The 17764-nt window shown below is 41.7% G+C and overlaps 1 protein-coding gene across 11 annotated transcripts in view; it reads left to right on the top strand.

The window, feature by feature from the left end:
- The window catches only part of ANK3 (ankyrin 3), a 754092-nt gene that overhangs the window by 510425 nt on the left and 225903 nt on the right, over nt 1-17764 (top strand). For 9 of the 11 annotated variants that reach the window (XM_056795855.1, XM_056795810.1, XM_056795832.1 and 6 more), the window contains exons 5-7: nt 882-980; nt 8462-8647; nt 10533-10631. In XM_056795855.1, the coding sequence (XP_056651833.1) occupies nt 882-980; nt 8462-8647; nt 10533-10631 (384 nt within the window). Of the gene's footprint in view, nt 1-881; nt 981-8461; nt 8648-9314; nt 9339-10532; nt 10632-17764 lie in introns of all 11 variants that reach the window. The other 2 variants (XM_056795799.1, XM_056795804.1) reach the window with 1 other exon arrangement.

The following is a 17764-nucleotide window of genomic DNA, read 5'->3' as shown; positions in this document are numbered from 1 at the left end:
ATAAGGGGGGGGCAGTTGGGGCAGAAATCAGTCAGCTAAGTCATTGAGGTGGTGGATAGTGTTATTGGACATGGAAATCTGGAAGACTTGAATTCAAATCTTACCTCAGACACTTACTAGGTGATGACTTTGGGAAAGTCACTTAATCTCTCTCAACCTCTGCTTGTAAATCAGGGATCACACAGTTAGAGACAGGACTAGGAATTGGGACTTCCCAACTCTAGGGCCAGCCCTTTGGCCAATATTTCTACCAAGACAAAAATTAATACCATTTGGTATCTGACTGTCTTTGGTAAATGAGAGAAAGAAAAGAATCAAAGAATACTTAGATTTCAAACTTGAGTATTATTTCAAAAGGTTTTTTTAAACTCTTATCTTCCTTCTTAGAATCATTATTGTGTACTGGTTCCAAGGCACAAGAGTGTTAAGGCTAGGCAATGGAGGTTAAGTGACTTGCCCAGGGTGATTCAACTAGGAAGTGTCCAAGGCCAGATTTGAACCCAAGATCTCCCATCGCTAGTTTTGGCTCTCAATCCAATGAGCCACCAGCTTCTCCCAGGACCATACATTTAAAACTGGAAGGGATTTCAAAAGCCCTTTAATCCAACTCTCCTCATTTTAAAGAAGGGGAAACTGAGTCACAGGCTTCTTAACTCTGAATTTTCAAAGGCTTTGCCAGTCAAATCCATCCTTAGACAGGTTCTATCTTGGTCCCTGTGACACCATCTTCCCTCTTCCCAGTAGCCTAGAGACCAGTCTAACAGAGTGTAAAGCAACTGGTTGTTTTGACGGAGGCTAAATATCTTTTCCTAGTTATGTTAGCAGGTTGAAAAATGAATGGATTTAGAACACTCAATTGACATGTTTGTTTCCCTTTGCAGAATGGGTTTACACCATTGTATATGGCAGCCCAGGAAAATCACCTGGAAGTCGTCAAGTTTCTTCTGGATAACGGCGCAAGTCAGAGCCTGGCCACCGAGGTAATGAATGATTTTCCGTGATTTCTTTCCTATGTATAATTGACTTGTACTTCCCAGGCTTTTTCCTTGGGGCCAGATTTCTTCCATGTTTCCCTAAACATGAAAGGTTCATCCAGAAGCCTCCAGTTGTGAATGGCTGAGTTCATCGCATTAGTAGTGAGGAATGCAATGAGAAGTGAATATAGGGATTTTATCTGATCTTTTTTTAATGAAACATGAATGAATCTGCCTTTAAAAATTCAAAGAATCTGTCATTTGTCTGAAACACATCTCTATAAGTATCTGATTCGACTCTGATAGTGAACCATCATTCACATTTATTACATTTGTTTAGGAGGACGTCCAAAAATTGAGCATTTTGCTGCCAGGGTGACAATATTTAAAAATATCTTTGTAATTAAATGTTGGGCTGAGATTGGTTTGGTAGTATTTTTCCCTACCATTCTGAGTAGGGGTATAATTATAATTAGGGCTCGATATTATATAGCTATTCCTAGGAGTCGTTCTTTTAACTTGGATGCATATTCCACAACTACGACCTATTTATTTATTTATCACACTGGACCTGTGATTACACCAGTGTCAGGATCCATCTGGTACCAAGTGTTGCAGAGCTCTTAAGTGACTTGCCATGGGTCATACAGCCAGTAGGTGTCAGAAACTGGACATGTACCCAGGTATTCCTGATTCCAAAGCTAGCCCTCTTATGCACGATGCCACGTATTCTTCCTACAATTACTTTTAGCTGGGTGAGAGGAAGGAAGGCAACAGGGTGGTAGCCTGGATTTGTGATATCATTGGTATAGTCAGCAAACATTATTAAGGGTGTACTGTGTGATAGATAAATTATATAAGGTTTCCCGCTTCTAAGACATCCTCTACCTGCTCTTTGAGTGATGGTCTTAAAAAGACACCTCGGGGTGCAACTAGGTGTCACAATGGGTAGAGTGCAGGCCTTGGTGTCAGGGGACCCAGATTCATATCTGGATTTGTATACTTCCTAATGGTGTGTCCCTGGGCAAGTTGCTTAGCCCAGTTTGGAAAGAGATGGAGGAAGGAAGGGAGGGAGGGAGGAAGGAAGGAAGGAAGGAAGGAAGGAAGGAAGGAAGGAAGGAAGGAAGGAAGGAAGGAAGGAAGGAAGGAAGGAGGGAAGGAAGGAAGGAAGGAAGGAAGGAAGGAAGGAAGGAAGGAAGGAAGGAAGGAAGGAAGGAAGGAAGGAAGGAAGGAAGGAGGGAAGGAAGGAAGGAAGGAAGGAAGGAAGGAAGAAGGAAGGAAGGAAGGAAGGAAGGAAGGAAGGAAGGAAGGAAGGAAGGAGGGAAGGAAGGAAGGAAGGAAGGAAGGAAGGAAGGAAGGAAGGAAGGAAGGAAGGAAGGAAGGAAGGAAGGAAGGAAGAAGGAAGGAGGAGGAAGGAAGGAAGGAAGGAAGGAAGGAAGGAAGGAAGGAAGGAAGGAAGGAAGGAAGGAAGGAAGGAAGGAAGGAAGGAAGGAAGGAAGGAAGGAAGGAAGGAAGGAAGGAAGGAAGGGAGGGAGGGAGGAAGGAAGGGAGGTAGGAAGGAAGGAAGGAAGGGAGGGAGGAAGAGAGGGAGGGAGGGAGGAAGAGAGGGAGGGAGGGAGGGAGGAAGAAGAAAGAGAAAGAAAGAAAGAAAGAAAGAAAGAAAGAAAGAAAGAAAGAAAGAAAGAAAGAAAGAAAGAAAGAAAGAAAGAAAGAAAGAAAGAAAGAAAGAAAGAAAGAAAGAAAGAAAGAAAGAAAGAAAGAAAGAAAGAAAGAAAGAAAGGAAGGAAGGAAGGAAGGAAGGAAGGAAGGAAGGAAGGAAGGGAAGGAAGGAAGGAAGGAAGGAAGGAAGGAAGGAAGGAAGGGAAGAAAGGGACAGATTATTGTCATTCTCTAAGGATCTTTTACAAAAGTATTTGCCTTTAGAGGCTTAAATAACAAGCCCCCCTAGTATCATTAAATTATTATATCATTCTCTTTTCAACATTCAATTAACAAACAACTTTTCATTGTAGCAGAAGAAGCCTACGAAACCTGTATATATACTTAAGGGATTAAGTGATAAATAGATAAAGTGATTTTAAAATTAAACTTTATGACTATCTTTCACCTTTATATTGTCTCTATTTCCCAACATATCACCTCTCCACTTCCAAGGAGCCATCCCTTAAATCACAGAATAAAAAAAAAAAGGAAAAAAAACACCTTAGCAATAGTCTATATTCAAGGGGAAAGTTTAACATGATTATACCTGTATATTTTTTCTAACTTAAAAAAAATGAGCTTTTATTTATAATTTGGACTAGAATACTTGGGTTCCAATCCTGGTTCTTATTATTGACCATGTGTGAAAATTTGGGGAAGTCAACTTAGCTTGTTGAGCCTCAGTTTCCTCATCTGTAAAATAAAAAGGTTGAATTAGACAGTCTACAGTCCCTTCTAACTACTCTGATAGGACTGTCATCCTCTCATCATGATATGAACTCCATTCCTCAATTGGTGGTCCTCTTTGTTGACTATTAATATCCTGATGATACAAGATACTTTCTTTGCTGCCTTCAGAATTGAATTACCCAAATAAGACTAATAAAATCCCTCTGCTTATATTTTTCTGCTTAGAATAACTGTGAAAATCAAAGTAAGGCAAACCATTTAAACTTGGTTTGAAAACAGAATCTGGAGTTACTAATTTGAGCTCCACTAACACAATGCGAATGCCTGAATGAGGGTGTCTGCTGGTGTATCTTTAATTGGAATTAGCAGGAAGTGCCGCTTCTTGGCGTTAATCGTCTTAGCTACAGCTTAGTTCTTAGTGTTAAAGTGGGCACCTTTACATTACAGGCAGGGAGGACCTTGAGAATTTGCATTTGTAAGAATCAGTATTTGAACCTGGAATAGAGGTGTGGAAGCCATTGGCCTTATTGTCAGATTAAAAAGGATACCCACCGAGTTGCAGCAGAAGGTCTAGGTTGGGCATGGACAAGTAGAGTTGTTCCACAGGCAAGATGAGGCCAGATGTTGGAAGCCCTTCAGGACAAGGTGAATTAGTAGAGACTTGATCCAAAAATAAGCAGAAAGTTATTGCAGATTCTGAGGAAGGGAATGACATGAATAGAAAGGACAGAAGCCACTCTGACTACATTAAATTAAAAAGTCCCGCACAAACAAAAGCAATGCAACCAAGATTAAAAGGAAAACAAAGAACTGGGAAAAAAAACTTTATATCAAGTGTCTCTGTCCAAGACTTCATTTCTCAGATATATAGAGAACTGAATCAAATTTATAAGAATACAAAGTATTTCCAGTTGACAAAGGATATGAACAGACAATTTTCAGATGAAGAAATTAAAACTATATTTAATCATTTGAAAAAATGCTCCTAATCACTAATGATTAGAGAAGTACAAATTAAAACAACTCTGAGATATCACCTCATGCCCATCAGACAGGTTAACATGGTAAATAAAGGAGAAGGTATGGAAAAATTGGAACACTAATACAATTGCTGGGAGAGCTACAAACCATTCTGGAGAGCAATCTGGAATCATGCCCAAAGGGCCATCAAAGTGTCCATTTTTGACCCAGCAATACCACCATTAGGTCTGTATCCCCCAAAAAACTCAAAGATGGAGAAGAGTATCTACCTGTACAAAAGTATTTATAGCAGTGCTTTTTGTGGTGGCAAAGAGCTAGAAACTAAAGGGATGTCCACCATAGGGGAATAGCTAGACAAGTCATGGTATGTGATTGTAATGGAATACTATTTTGTGCCATAAGAAATGTCACCAAGAAATAAGATGATCACAAAAAGAACAGAGGCAGCAAGGAAATGTGCTTCAATAAAAAGACATTCTTGTCTTCTACACACCACCTGTGTGATCCTGGACTCGTCTGGAGAATGGAGAGGCTGGACTCCATGGCCTCTAGGGGCCTTCCAGCTCCAAATTTATGACTTCTCAAATATTTTACAAACATTAAAATTCTATGAAAAGGGTAGCTGTTATGATTATCATCATCCTGTTAACAATAGACTGAGAGTCTTTTGATAATCAAATTTAAAGCTGGAAGGGCCCTAGAGATCACTAATTTTATGAGCAAGTGTCACTTCAGACACGTGAAGGTTCTACCACTAACTCACCATTTGACCTGGAGCCAATGGTTTGGCTTCAGTTTCCTGTAGAATGGAAGGTTTAGACCAGATGACCCTTGGAGGTCCAGAGTTCTGGGAGTCTCCAGAGTGCAGGATGACTTGGTGAGGACAGAGCATCAAGGTGGAGGGAGCTCCTCCCTTACCCCATACTCCACAATCGAGTTCATTTCCAAGTGTGCCACAGCCACAAAAAACAACAGAAGAAATAAATATCATGACCTAAATAAAATCCCAAGTGGCTTGCCAGTTCTCTAGCAAAAATAATACAAAAGTTTTTCGAGGCATTTGTCTTCAAGACAAAAAAGGAAAAGAGAAATTTCAGCACCAACGAAATGGCACAAGAGCCATCTTGGTGATTTTCCTCTCTTTCCTACTTTCAGCAGCAAATCCCATAGTGGACTTAATTTACCAAATAATTCAACTTATAAGAAATTCTTTGTCAATGACTTTCTAAGAAAATTTCATTATGGAAAGCAAAATAAACCAATATGTGATTTGAATATTTTCTTGGCATTTGTCCTATTGACTTTTTAAAGCAAACAACTCTCAAGCCTATGTCTATCAGCCAAACAATTAACCAGCATTTATTAAATGCCTTCTACATACACTTGGGGGGGGAACAAACAAACAGTAAAGTTCTCCTTTCTGTTCTATTGAGGAGAAAAAAATACACACTCACTCATACAAGGATAGGGACTGCCCTAGGATAGGGAGGAAAAACTGTCTGCCAAAAGAGGTCGGTATCCTCTCTGCAATTTATTGGCCCTGAGAGTTGCCCAGAGAGCTGAATGGTTAACCACTGGAACAACAGAGCTAGTGTGGACCCATTATTTAACCAGAGCTAAAGATAATTGAGCATGTAATTTTATTTTAATATATAAATAATTTTATCACAATTAGCTGGTATATAAAGGGTTTTTCACCCAAGTCCACAATTCTTTCCACCTTCCTTGAACACCAACAACTGATAAATAAATTAACATCCTTTTATGTATTAGATCGGAACTGAGGATATTTGACTCTGAGACTACATCTACCTACTCAAGACACTATTCTTCATCTCCCTCCCTCCCTTCTCTCTCCCTCTTTCCCTCTCTCTCTCTTTCTCTGTCTCTCTCTCTCTTCCCATCCCTTCCTCTCTCCCTTCCCCCCCTTTTTTCTTTTCTCTTCTCCCTCTGGCTTTCCTTCCCCATCCTCTTTCCTCCCCCCTCCTCTTTCCTCTCCTCTCCTTTTTCTTGCTTGCTTACTCATTCCTGCTTGTTCTCCTCCCTATATATAGATTTTCACATTTACATATATCTATATACGTAATATATGTGTATATATCTACATATGTAATGCACAAAATGAGTACAATATATCTCTGAGAAGATCAGTTGAAGGAACTAGATGTTTAGCCTGGAAAAGAGACAATGGGGGAGCATTGGGAATGGTAGGATCATAGCCATAGGGTTGGAGGAGACCTTAGAGGCATCAAGACCAACCTGCTTACATTACAGATAAGGAAAATGAAGCAGAGAGAGGTGCGGTGACTTCTTCAGGATCACATATCACATATCTGAGGCTATCTTTGCTCCCAGCTACCCCTGACTCCAGTTATACTGATTGCTACCTTCAGTCTCTGAGGGGTCGCCATGTCCAAGACAGGACTGAGCTCATTCTCATTGATGCCAAAGGCCCAAACTGGTAGCAATGGGTGTAAGTTGCAAGGCAGTTCAGAATTAGACATTTTCTCTATGTTTAGAGCTGTCTACAAATGGGGTGACCTGTGCAGGAGGTAGGGAGCTCCCCATCTTTGGAGTCAGTTGGAGGATGAGTGGCCCCTTCTTGAGGATGTTGTAACAGAACATGCTCTTCAGTTGGGCTCAGTGGTCCCTTTGGGCACTCTCAGCTCTGAGATTCTGAGGTTCTATAATTATCCACAAATGGTTTAACCAACAGTAAACTTGAGGTTTCCCATCTCCAGCCAAAACTCCAGCCAAAATCTAGGCAGATTTCAATGAGCAACAAACTCCCGCAACATTTGTTAAGACCTCCTGTACTAAGTGCTGGGAAAATAATGATGGAAACAGAGACAAAGCCAGAGTGGACCAGGCGTCTCCGCATACATATATTGGTGGCGTTTTATCCTTAAGTCAAATGGAAATGAAGTGAAGCTGCTGAGCACTTCCATTATTCATATTTCTTTTCCTTCTGTCTATTCGTCCCACAAAAAGTACCTGTACGTTGTATGTCTTCATTAAAATGCCAGTACCTCTGCTAAGAAGAAACCGGTCCCCTAGAGAGCCTGACCTTCCCAAATTCCCTGGGAATCTAACCATCCGAATTAGACAGGCTACCTCCTAAGTCTTTTTCTGGAAGTTAGCCCCAAAGTTTGTCTGTTCCAGTGGGGGATGTTATGTAATTCTTTTATTTCTTATCATGAATTGGAAATACTTTTTAAAATAGGTTTTCATGGGAGCAAGGTGGCTCAGTGGAAGAGAACTGTGCCCCCAAATAGAGGTCCTGGGTTCAAATGTGGCCTCAGACACTTCTAGCTGAGAGACCCCTGGGGAAGTCACTTACCCCCCATTGTCTAGCCCTTACCGTCCTTCTGCCTTGGATCCAATATATAGTATTGGTTCTAAGATAGAAGGTACGGGATTATTTTTTAATAAAATAAGGGGGAGGGTGCAGCTGGGTTGCTCAGTGGATTGAGAGTCAGGCCTAGAGATGGGAGGTCCTAGGTTCAAATTTGGACTCAAATACTTCCCAACTGTGTGACCCTGGGCAAGTCACTTGACCCCCATTGCCTAGCCTTGACCACTCTTCTGCCTTGGAACCAATACACTGTATTGATTCCAAGATGGAAGGTAAGGTTTAACAAAAAAACAAACAAACAAACAAATAAATAAACCAACCAACAAATAAATAAATAAATATAAAAATAAAACAAGAGGCATCTGGGTAGCTAAGTTGATTGAGAGATAGGCCTAAAGACAGGCGGTCCTAGGTTCAAATCTGGTCTCAGACACTTTCTAGAAAGTCACTTAACCCCCATTGCCTAGCCCTTATCACTCTTCTGTCTTGGAACCAATACCCAGTATTGTTTCTAATATAGAAGGTGAGGGTTAATAAAAAAACAAACCACAACAACCAAATAAATAAAGAAAAGAAACGAAAATGGGTTCCATGACTTCTTGGTCTTTGGTCTTAATTTTAGAGATTTCCTTAATGAATAACTCTTAATGGAATGACTTTATAAATCTCCTCCAAGCATCTTCTTTCACTGAACCATATCCTAATTTATTTTTTTTTCCTACTCTGGAAAAACAATCCAATTTGTTCTCCCTATTTGCAGGATGGATTCACACCCTTGGCGGTAGCTTTACAACAAGGCCACGACCAAGTGGTTTCATTACTTCTTGAAAATGACACAAAAGGAAAAGTCCGGCTTCCTGCGCTCCATATAGCAGCTCGAAAAGATGACACAAAGGCTGCTGCCCTCCTGCTACAGAATGACAGTAATGCAGATGTAGAATCAAAGGTGAGACACTGGGAAAACTGGGCGCCATCTTGAACGGGCGAAAACTGTGAGTAGATGAGACCTCTCCTTTGTCAAGGTCTATTAACAACAACAAAAGGGACCCAAGCTAGGGAGGCACTGAGGTGGCTGCATTGAGCTTGCCTTGAAAAATCAATGGGAGCTTGGTGCTCCTCGCACTTTTGGTCTTTCATTTTTGGTTTTGGTTTTTGCAAAGTACTGTGTTCCTTGGCAGATTTCACATTTTCAGCTACAAGATGGTATTTAGTTAGGCAAGTGTCAGGCAGAGATGATGGCTACCAAATCCTAACGGGCATGTCCAAAGTGAACCTTAGTGAATATCATGATGGTTGGAGGCAGTGCAGTGAGTGTCGATCTCCTAAGAGAAATGTGTTGGCCATTAAACGTCATCTGGCCAAGGGACCAGCCCTGTCTTTGTAACTACCGTGTCAGAGTCTTTTTAAGGAAGAAAAAAGCCCGACAGCAACACATGTGGCCTCAGAGGTAGACTATCATTTAGATCTCATTCCATCTAGCTTTCCTTCCATGCCTCGTGCTATCATCATAGCCTCCATGTCATAGAGCCACCATGAAGCTTTCTGCATCCATGTCACCTATAGTGAACTAACCGTTCATTTTTCCCCCTTTGCTTCCCAATATGTTAACCTAGATGGTGGTGAATAGGACAACTGAGGTATATGTACCCATATCTCTCTATATCTGCATCATCGTTTCATATCTTAGTGCTGCCGCATCATCCCCCTTCCCCCTCTTCTTTGCATCGCCTTCAGTAGGATAGAATCCTGCTTTCTTACCAACAAATAGCATGTGCTAGACAAGGCAGTTGTTGGATCACCAGGGCTTTCTGCAGCTGAATCTGACCTTTCAGAATAAATTCATGGAGTCCGTGAAACTCGCCACCATTGGCCGTGGGTACCAAGAGACAAAAGGCTTGGCGATGTTCATCCAGGATGTGGAGAGCTGCAGACAGCCCTGAAACTGTGCATCCAGAATTGATGTTTTTTTGTTTTTAGGCTTCTGCATGACACTTACCCGTGATGGTGTCAGCAAAGAGAATCTGGTCTCCGAATGGAACCAATGCCGCCATACTCTCCAAGGGAGGCAGCGACAGCTAGCATGGCAAAGAAGCTTGACTAAAGATTTAGAAATGCATCTAGTTCCTCTCCGGTTCCATACTTTGGGGACTGAGTGAATTGCTGCATGTTTTAGCATATTTCTTTAAGGAAGTAAAATGACCTCAGTGTGAAAATGAGTTGTGGAACTCGTGTTATTGACTAAGACATTTGACAATGAGGCTGCTAACCGATGGAGTCTTTATCACAACTCGGAATGATTGCCCGCCACGGGAGGTAGAGTTTTACCATATTAGCCCTTAAAAAAAGCCCACACCACCACACGTTAATCATATTCAAAGGGTATTTGATGTTACTTTAATTTGCATCTGCTTTGAATATATCAAATCAACTGAACTTTGGCAAAGATTTTTCAGTGAAGGATTCAAGTATCAGTGACGGAGTAATGCTATGCTTTCCACCAAAACAAGGAGATCTCAGTACTAGCAGTTCTTCCCATTCGAAGAAGGGTTGGCCATTGTATCCATGGTTTTGCTGCTGGTTTGCTCGAATCTGTATCCCTGGTTCTTCACTGCCTGGACCTTCTGCCTAGTAAAATGGTTGATTTGGGCTTCCCTGGGAGCCTGTCAGCAAATGACACTAATTGACAACTAGTCCAGAATGAAATCTTTACTTTCAGCAAATTTTGCTTCCTCTTTTCTTTTCTACGTTTGCTGCGGGTTAGGGGACAGAAACTTCCCAGGTGGGGAGGCAGCAGAAATCCATTGAACCTCTCTGCTTTGTTTCCTTTCCAGAGTGGCTTCACCCCGCTTCACATTGCCGCCCACTATGGAAATATCAACGTAGCCACGTTGCTGTTAAACAGAGGTGCTGCTGTAGACTTCACTGCAAGGGTAAGGAGTTGGTTCCAAATGTGTGTGAAGTCTTGGGAGTCTTGGGAGCCTTCCCTTCCCTACAACATAGGAGGGTTAGTTTTAGCATGGCATGATTAGACTGTGAGCTTCTCATTGGATGGTGAGCCCTTTGACAGTCAGCATTGGGTTTTCTTGCTTGGTTTTGGTTTTCCTTTTCTTTGTATCCCCAGAACTTAGCACAGTGCCTGGCACCTATATGCAAGTAATTGACTTTAGTGGGTATTTAGCTCGGCCAGCCTTCCTGGACCTGAATTTCCTCCTGTCAATATAATGCGGGCATTAAAGAAGAACAACATAGTCTACTAGAAAAAGTTCTTGATAGAGGCAGCTAGGAGCCACAATGGATAGAGTGCCAGTTCTGGAGTTGAGAAGACCTGAATTTAAATCTGGCCTCGGAGACTTCCTAGCTATGTGGCCCTGGTCAAGTCACTAAGTCCCTATTCCCTAACCCTTAGTGCTCTTTTGCCTTAGAATCGATTCTTAATCTTGATTCTAAGACAGAAGGTATGTGGGTTTTTTTAAAGTAAGTAAGTACATATCTGTCTCCTAGATGATGCCTTTTATAATATGGAGAGGGAAGGGAGGAGTTCAGATACTTATAAATAAGAAAGAAAGAAAGAAAGAAAGAAAGAAAGAAAGAAAGAAAGAAAGAAAGAAAGAAAGAAAGAAAGAAAGAAAGAAAGAAAGAAAGAAAGAAAGAAAGAAAGAAAGAAAGAAAGAAAGAAAGAAAGAAAGAAAGAAAGAAAGAAGGAAGGAAGGAAGGAAGGAAAGAAAGAAAGAAAGAAAGAAAGAAAGAAAGAAAGAAAGAAAGAAAGAAAGAAAGAAAGAAAGAAAGAAAGAAAGAAAGAAAGAAAGAAAGAAAGGAAGGAAGGAAGGAAGGAAGGAAGGAAGGAAGGAAGGAAGGAAGGAAGGAAGGAAGGAAGGAAGGAAGGAAGGAAGGAAGGAAGGAAGGAAGGAAGGAAGGAAGGAAGGAAGGAAGAAAGAAAGAAAGAAAGGAAGGAAGGAAGGAAGGAAGGAAGGAAGGAAGGAAGGAAGGAAGGAAGGAAGGAAGGAAGGAAGGAAGGAAGGAAGGAAGGAAGGAAGGAAGGAAGGAAGGAAGGAAGGAAGGAAAAGAAAGAAAGGATGAAGGAGCCTTTGACAGGCAGTCAGAAGACCTGGTTTCAAATCCTATAGCCAATAACTTCCTAGCTTTGTAACTAAGTAACTTTTCCTCCCTCTATCTAAATTTCCTCATCTATAAGCCAAAGAGTTAGTCTGAATGATTTCTAAGATCCTCTTGAACTTTTGTTCACATACATAGATAACCTCCTAAGATTCCTTCACCTCTAATGTCATCCCATAATTCTATCCAGATTTGGGGCATTGTTTTCTTGACTGGTATTAACAACCCTGGCCCAAAATAGAATCAGCATGCCCTAAAACCCTCTTGTGGTCCTGGTAACACTGGCTGCTGATTTAAAAACTGTTCCCCAAATTGAAATCCCTAAGTAAGCTGGGACCTTATGAAGGAATACTTAAGAGGATGGGTGCCATAGGAGGTTAGAGTTAGAAAGGGACTCTGGCCATTCAGTCCAAGCCATATGGAGAAAGGAAGCCCCACCCCTAAAATAACCGAAACATGGTCATCTACCTTCTGATTAAAGGTCTTCCATGAGGGGAAAACAACTACCTCCCAAAGGAGTCCATTCCAATGACGTCCTGTTTTCCTCTTTGTATATTATCATTGTTTGGTTGTATCTAATTCTTCATTTGGGATTTTCTTGGCAAACACTGGTGTAGTTTGCCATTGCCTTCTCTAGCTCATTTTATAGTTGAGGGATTTGAGGCAAATAAGGTTAAATGACTTGCCCAGGGTCACACAGCAATTAGTGTGGAAATAGTTTCAATCACATCTGATTCTTGTTGGTGATGGAATACTAGTGTGCTGTAAGAAATGATGTTTCCAAAAAAAAAAAACAAACTGGAAAAATCTACACAAACTGATGCAGAGTGAAATAAACAGAACCAAGAGAACATTGTACACAGTAACAAGTATGATGATTAACTGTGATAGACTCAGCTGCTCTCAGCAATGCAATGACCCAAGAGAGTTCTAAGGGACTTATGATAAAGAATTCTATCTGCCTGAATTTCCCCTCCAGAACCAAGCAGAATAAGTCTACTCTCTTTTACACATGACCACCTTTGAGGTACTTGAAGTCAGAGAGCATGTCTCTAATTCCATCCTTGAGTCTTCTTTTCTCCAACTTTCTTTAATGAATTAATATATTTTAATATTATTTATATTATAGAATTAATATTATATAAATTAATAAAATAATAAATTCAGCAAGGATTTCACCATGTTGATTGTTCCCCTCTGGGTTCTCTCTGGCTTTTTGGTGCCCCTCCTAAAGGGTGGCATGCGATCTAAAAACAATATCACCTATGTAGTCTGACCAGAGCAAAATACAATGCCGATCTCTCTATCTCATTCCTGGGAGCTTTGCCACCTTTAATGGAGAATGAGATTACATTAACATTCTTGGCTGCCATATTGTGCTGTTGACATGTATTGAGCTGGCAGGCCACAATGTGTCGACCTTGCAGATTTGGGCATGGGTAAATTTTACAATGAATATCACAAGTGTAGAAACCAAAAATAGATGTCATCTCTTGTTCTAAGCTCCACCATCTAAAAGATTTTGTAACAAGCAAATCCCAAACCTTAACATGAGCGTGTTTGTTCTTGGAGAGAGGAGCCCCAACATCACGTGACAATCCAGCCAGTTATTTTGAATTCCCAATTCAGTAGCAACTCAGCTAAAAAAGATGGCGTGTTCCAAAAGGTTCTTGGTCAAATACTTCATTACCAGAGCTAGGAATCACGTAGGAGACCCGGGGATGGTATAGGATGGACGTTTCCACCCACCACCACCACCACCATTTTGGAAGGGCACTTCCTTCTCTCTTTCCTCACCAGCTCATGCAAGGAAGCATAGAGTAGGAAATAATAACACCCTGGATTTGGAGTGAGCAAATCCTGGGTTCACCTCTGACATTTACTAGCCGGGTGACCCTGGGAAAGTCAGTTATCTTCTCTGGCCTCATCTATAAATGAAATTCGTTGGATTGGGAAGCTTCTAAGGACTCTTCCAGCTTTAAATCTGGAGTCTTGTGCTCCTTTGTCCCTGCGGCTACCAGATGGAGGAGAAAAGAAGGTGAAGATTTGTAAAATCTCCTCCTTAGTGGCCAACAGTAAATATCAGTCCAAAAAAAATAGCAATGTTGGCTGGCTGAAGAGAGGGCTGTTTCCAGGAATGAGGAGAGGAGGCATCCCTGTTTGTATCTACCTGGTTCAGGCCACCTCTGGATATCCCTTTCAGCCCAACAGGTGACATTTCCAGGATCCTGATGAGTTGGAGAATGGAGGATGATCAGGCAAGAACAGGGTCTGGAGATGATCAGGTTAATTGTAAGAATTAGGGAGGATTAACCTGGAAAAAACCTAGAGGGAACATGAATGTTCTTCCTGTCTACACAGAGCTGTTGCCTGAGACACTTAACCTCTGTTTGCCTTAGTTTCCTCAATTGTAAAATGTGGATAATAGCGCCTTCTGTGCAAGGTTATTGCATGGATCCAATGAGCTGTTATTTGTAAAGCATTTAGCACAGTGCTGGTGCATAGTAGATACTATAAAAATGTTAGCTATTATTAGCAATAAAGACCAGTCTGATTTAGGCTGCAGGAGTGAGATTCGGACAGCACACAAATTTCCCTGATCTGCAGGCTGGTTAGAGAGCCTTCCAGAATCTGTTACACCCTTTTGGGAGTCCTAGACCTTGGGTTACTCCTCTGAGCCCTGCCTTCATTCTTCCACCCGTGACTTAGCAAGCTTAGCTGATGACGTGTCTCTTAAAAATGTACAGAACATGGGGGCATCTGGGTGGCTCAGTGGATTGAGAGCCAGGCCTAGAGATGGGAGGTCCTAGGTTCAAATCTGGCCTCAGACACTTCCCAGCTGTGTGACCCTGGGCAAGTCACTTGACCCCCGTTGCCTAGCCCTTACCACTCTTCTTCCTTGGAGCCAATACAGAGTATTGACTCCAAGATACAGTGTATTGACTCCAAGATGGAAGGTAAGTGTTTAAAAAAATATACAGAACAAATTAGAATGTAGGTGTTTTTTTTCAGGAGGGATCCCTTCTTACCCCTTCTCTACAGCCTCCTAATTCTTGGCCTTCTCAGGAATGAAGCAGAAATAATAGATGCCCTTTGGGGAAAGTTCAAGGAAACTCCTTTGGGCGTATCTCAGCCCCTCTATTGACTCAGTTTCCCTATATGTGAAATGAAGGCACTGGACTGGACGAATTCTAAGCTCCTTTTCCATCAACCCTCAAATATTTGAGCTACGCACTGTGCTCAGGGCTTGGGACCCAGAGACAAAAGTGAAACCCTCTCTGATCCCCCACCAGCTTAAAATGCCATCCACATATGTAGACCACAAGACCAAGGCCATTGGTTTGGATGAGGGGAGTCAGCATAAGGCAGGCTTTATCTGAAAGTCCCTGTTGTACTGAGCATTAGATGAAAACCGAGATCCAAAGATGAGGAGAGTTTATTCCTCATTCCAGGACGGAGAGACAAGACTTTGGACACTTATTCAATCCAAATCAGTCAACAATGTCTCTGAAACTTTACATCTAGTGGTGCCATAGTGCATAGTGCCAGGCCTGCAGTCAGCAAGACTCATCTTCCTGAGTTCAAATCTAGCCTAAGACACTTGCTAGTTATGTGACCCTGGGCAGGTCATTTCACCCTGTTGGCCTCAGTTTCCCCACCTACAAAATGCACTGGAGAAGAAAAGGCCAATCACTCCAGGATCCTTGCCAAGAAAGCCCCAGATGAGGTCACAAAGAGTCAGACCTGACTGAAACAACCAATTGACAAAAGGGATCTGGCAATGTCCAAAGTGATGCGAGTACAAAGATAAAAATGAACTAATTCCTGTCCTGAAAGAGCTTCCTTTCTCATGGGGGAGACATGAACTTCTTGAAGGGTCTAAATGTTGGTTCTTCATCAGCATTTGGCAAAGAACAGACTCCACCAAGTCACCTCAGAACCCATCTTTGGGTCAGGATTCCCCTTTAAAGGAGCCCAGGAGAAGGAATAGTGAGTGGGGGGGGGGGGGGGACTGGGCTGGGCTCCACTCTACCCAAAGAGCCTGAGGCTCCCATGTTCTGACTGACCTTGCTCTGCAGTGACCGGGGGGCTTGAGCCACTAAAGAAATCCTGTCCCGGTGATATGAAACCAAGATCTATCGTAGGCTCGGGTCATGACTCAGAGCCTGCAGCTGCCTGCTGGAGAGGGTGATGGGAAAGGGAGGAGCAGAAAGAATAGAGCTTCCATCATCCCTTCCAGGTGATTTCTGGAGTAAATGTGACTCCAGGAAGTACAGATGGAAAGAACAGAAGCTGTCACCTCCCATGAGGGTTGATGAATGTCCCTACCTAGATGTCAGGCACGTGGGGGCGTCAGGTCTACTGTGATAGCCACCTGTCCATCTGTATTTTCTTGTTTTTACATCAAATTCATGTTTTAATCAACAGGGTTTACTTTCTCTCCCACCTTTCCCAATTTAAAAGAAAAGCAACCCATGTAACAATTAGGCATCGTCAAGCCAAACAGATTTCTACTATGTCCATATCCAGAAATAAACATGGCACCCTCTGTCAGGAAGTGGCCGGTAGAGTATTTTCCAGCATCTGAAATATGTCTTTTGGAATCGTGCATGGAATCTTTACACACACACACACACACACACACACACACACACACACACACACACATGCACACACACACACACACACACGCACACACATGCACACACGCACAGTCGAGAGCCTTCTATCACTGCTCTCTGCCATCTCTCCTCATTATCAGGGTTCAATGAACTACAAAAGAAGTGAGCTTTGGAGCGTATCCATGATCGGTCTACATTTAACCAGTCATCGTTCTGGCCACCATGGAAGGAATCAAATAATCAACAATTAAGTGATGATTCTATATCGAGCCCTGGGGTAGCAGACACAAAAATCAAGCAACCCAGCTTCAGAGAAGCCCAGACTTTAGCATTGATATTGTTCCTGTAAGGGACCATTTTATTATAATTATTCATCATAGGAGTTGTCATGATTAATCATCATTTATTAATAATAGTACTGTTCATTGTAATCAGTACTGTTGTTGATAATAATTTTATATTAGTAATTTTGATTATTATTATTATTAGGTTGTTAATCTAGTCTGTGATGATTATATTGAACTTCCAGTGAGGGTACATCCCATGTTGGACAATGCCTTCTCTGTTACTTCAGAGTCTGAAAGAGTTACCTGTAGTGGGTCACTTAGGTGGCTCAGTGAATAGCATATCAGGCTTGGAGACATGAGGTCCTGGGTTCAAATCTGACCACAGATACTTCCTAACTCTGGGCAAGTCACTTAACTACAATTGCCTAGCCCTTCTTGTTCTTCTGCCTTGGAATCAATACTTAATATTGTAAGGGTTAAAAAAAAAGTTGCTTATAACTGAGAGTTCAAGTGACTTGTCTAAAGTCACACAGCTAATAGGTTTTCATGGTAGAGGTTGATCCCAAGGCTTTATGACTCAGAAGCTGATTCTCTCCACCATGCCACAGTAGCCAGCTACATTCTTTTGAAAAAGAGGGAGAGAGACCTATATTTTCCCTTTGTGTCCCAAACACCTAGCACAGTGCCTGATACATTGTAGGGGCTTAATAAATGCTGTTTGATTGATTCCAAAATAAGTAAAGGTCAGAGAATACTTAGAGGCACTTGGGTGCTGCACTGGAGAGAGAATAGACTTTGAAATCATGAATAGCTAAGGCAAATCCTGCCTCAAACACTTGTTGTATGACCTTGGGCAAGTCACCCTCTTTCAGCCTCAATTTTCTCATCTATAAAATGGGGAAACCTCTCAGATTTCTGAGTATCAAAGGAGTTAACATATGTAAAGAACTTTGTAAACTTAAAATACCATATAAATGAAAACTATGGTTATTGTTTGGTTGGTTTTTTTGCAAAGTTCCTTTATTAGTTAAAATCAGTAGA

The sequence above is a fragment of the Monodelphis domestica genome, chromosome 1 (assembly GCF_027887165.1).
Source record: "Monodelphis domestica isolate mMonDom1 chromosome 1, mMonDom1.pri, whole genome shotgun sequence".
Lineage (NCBI taxonomy): Eukaryota > Metazoa > Chordata > Mammalia > Didelphimorphia > Didelphidae > Monodelphis > Monodelphis domestica.
Note: the sequence above shows the minus strand (reverse complement) of the source record. Positions and strands in the feature narration are given on the sequence as shown.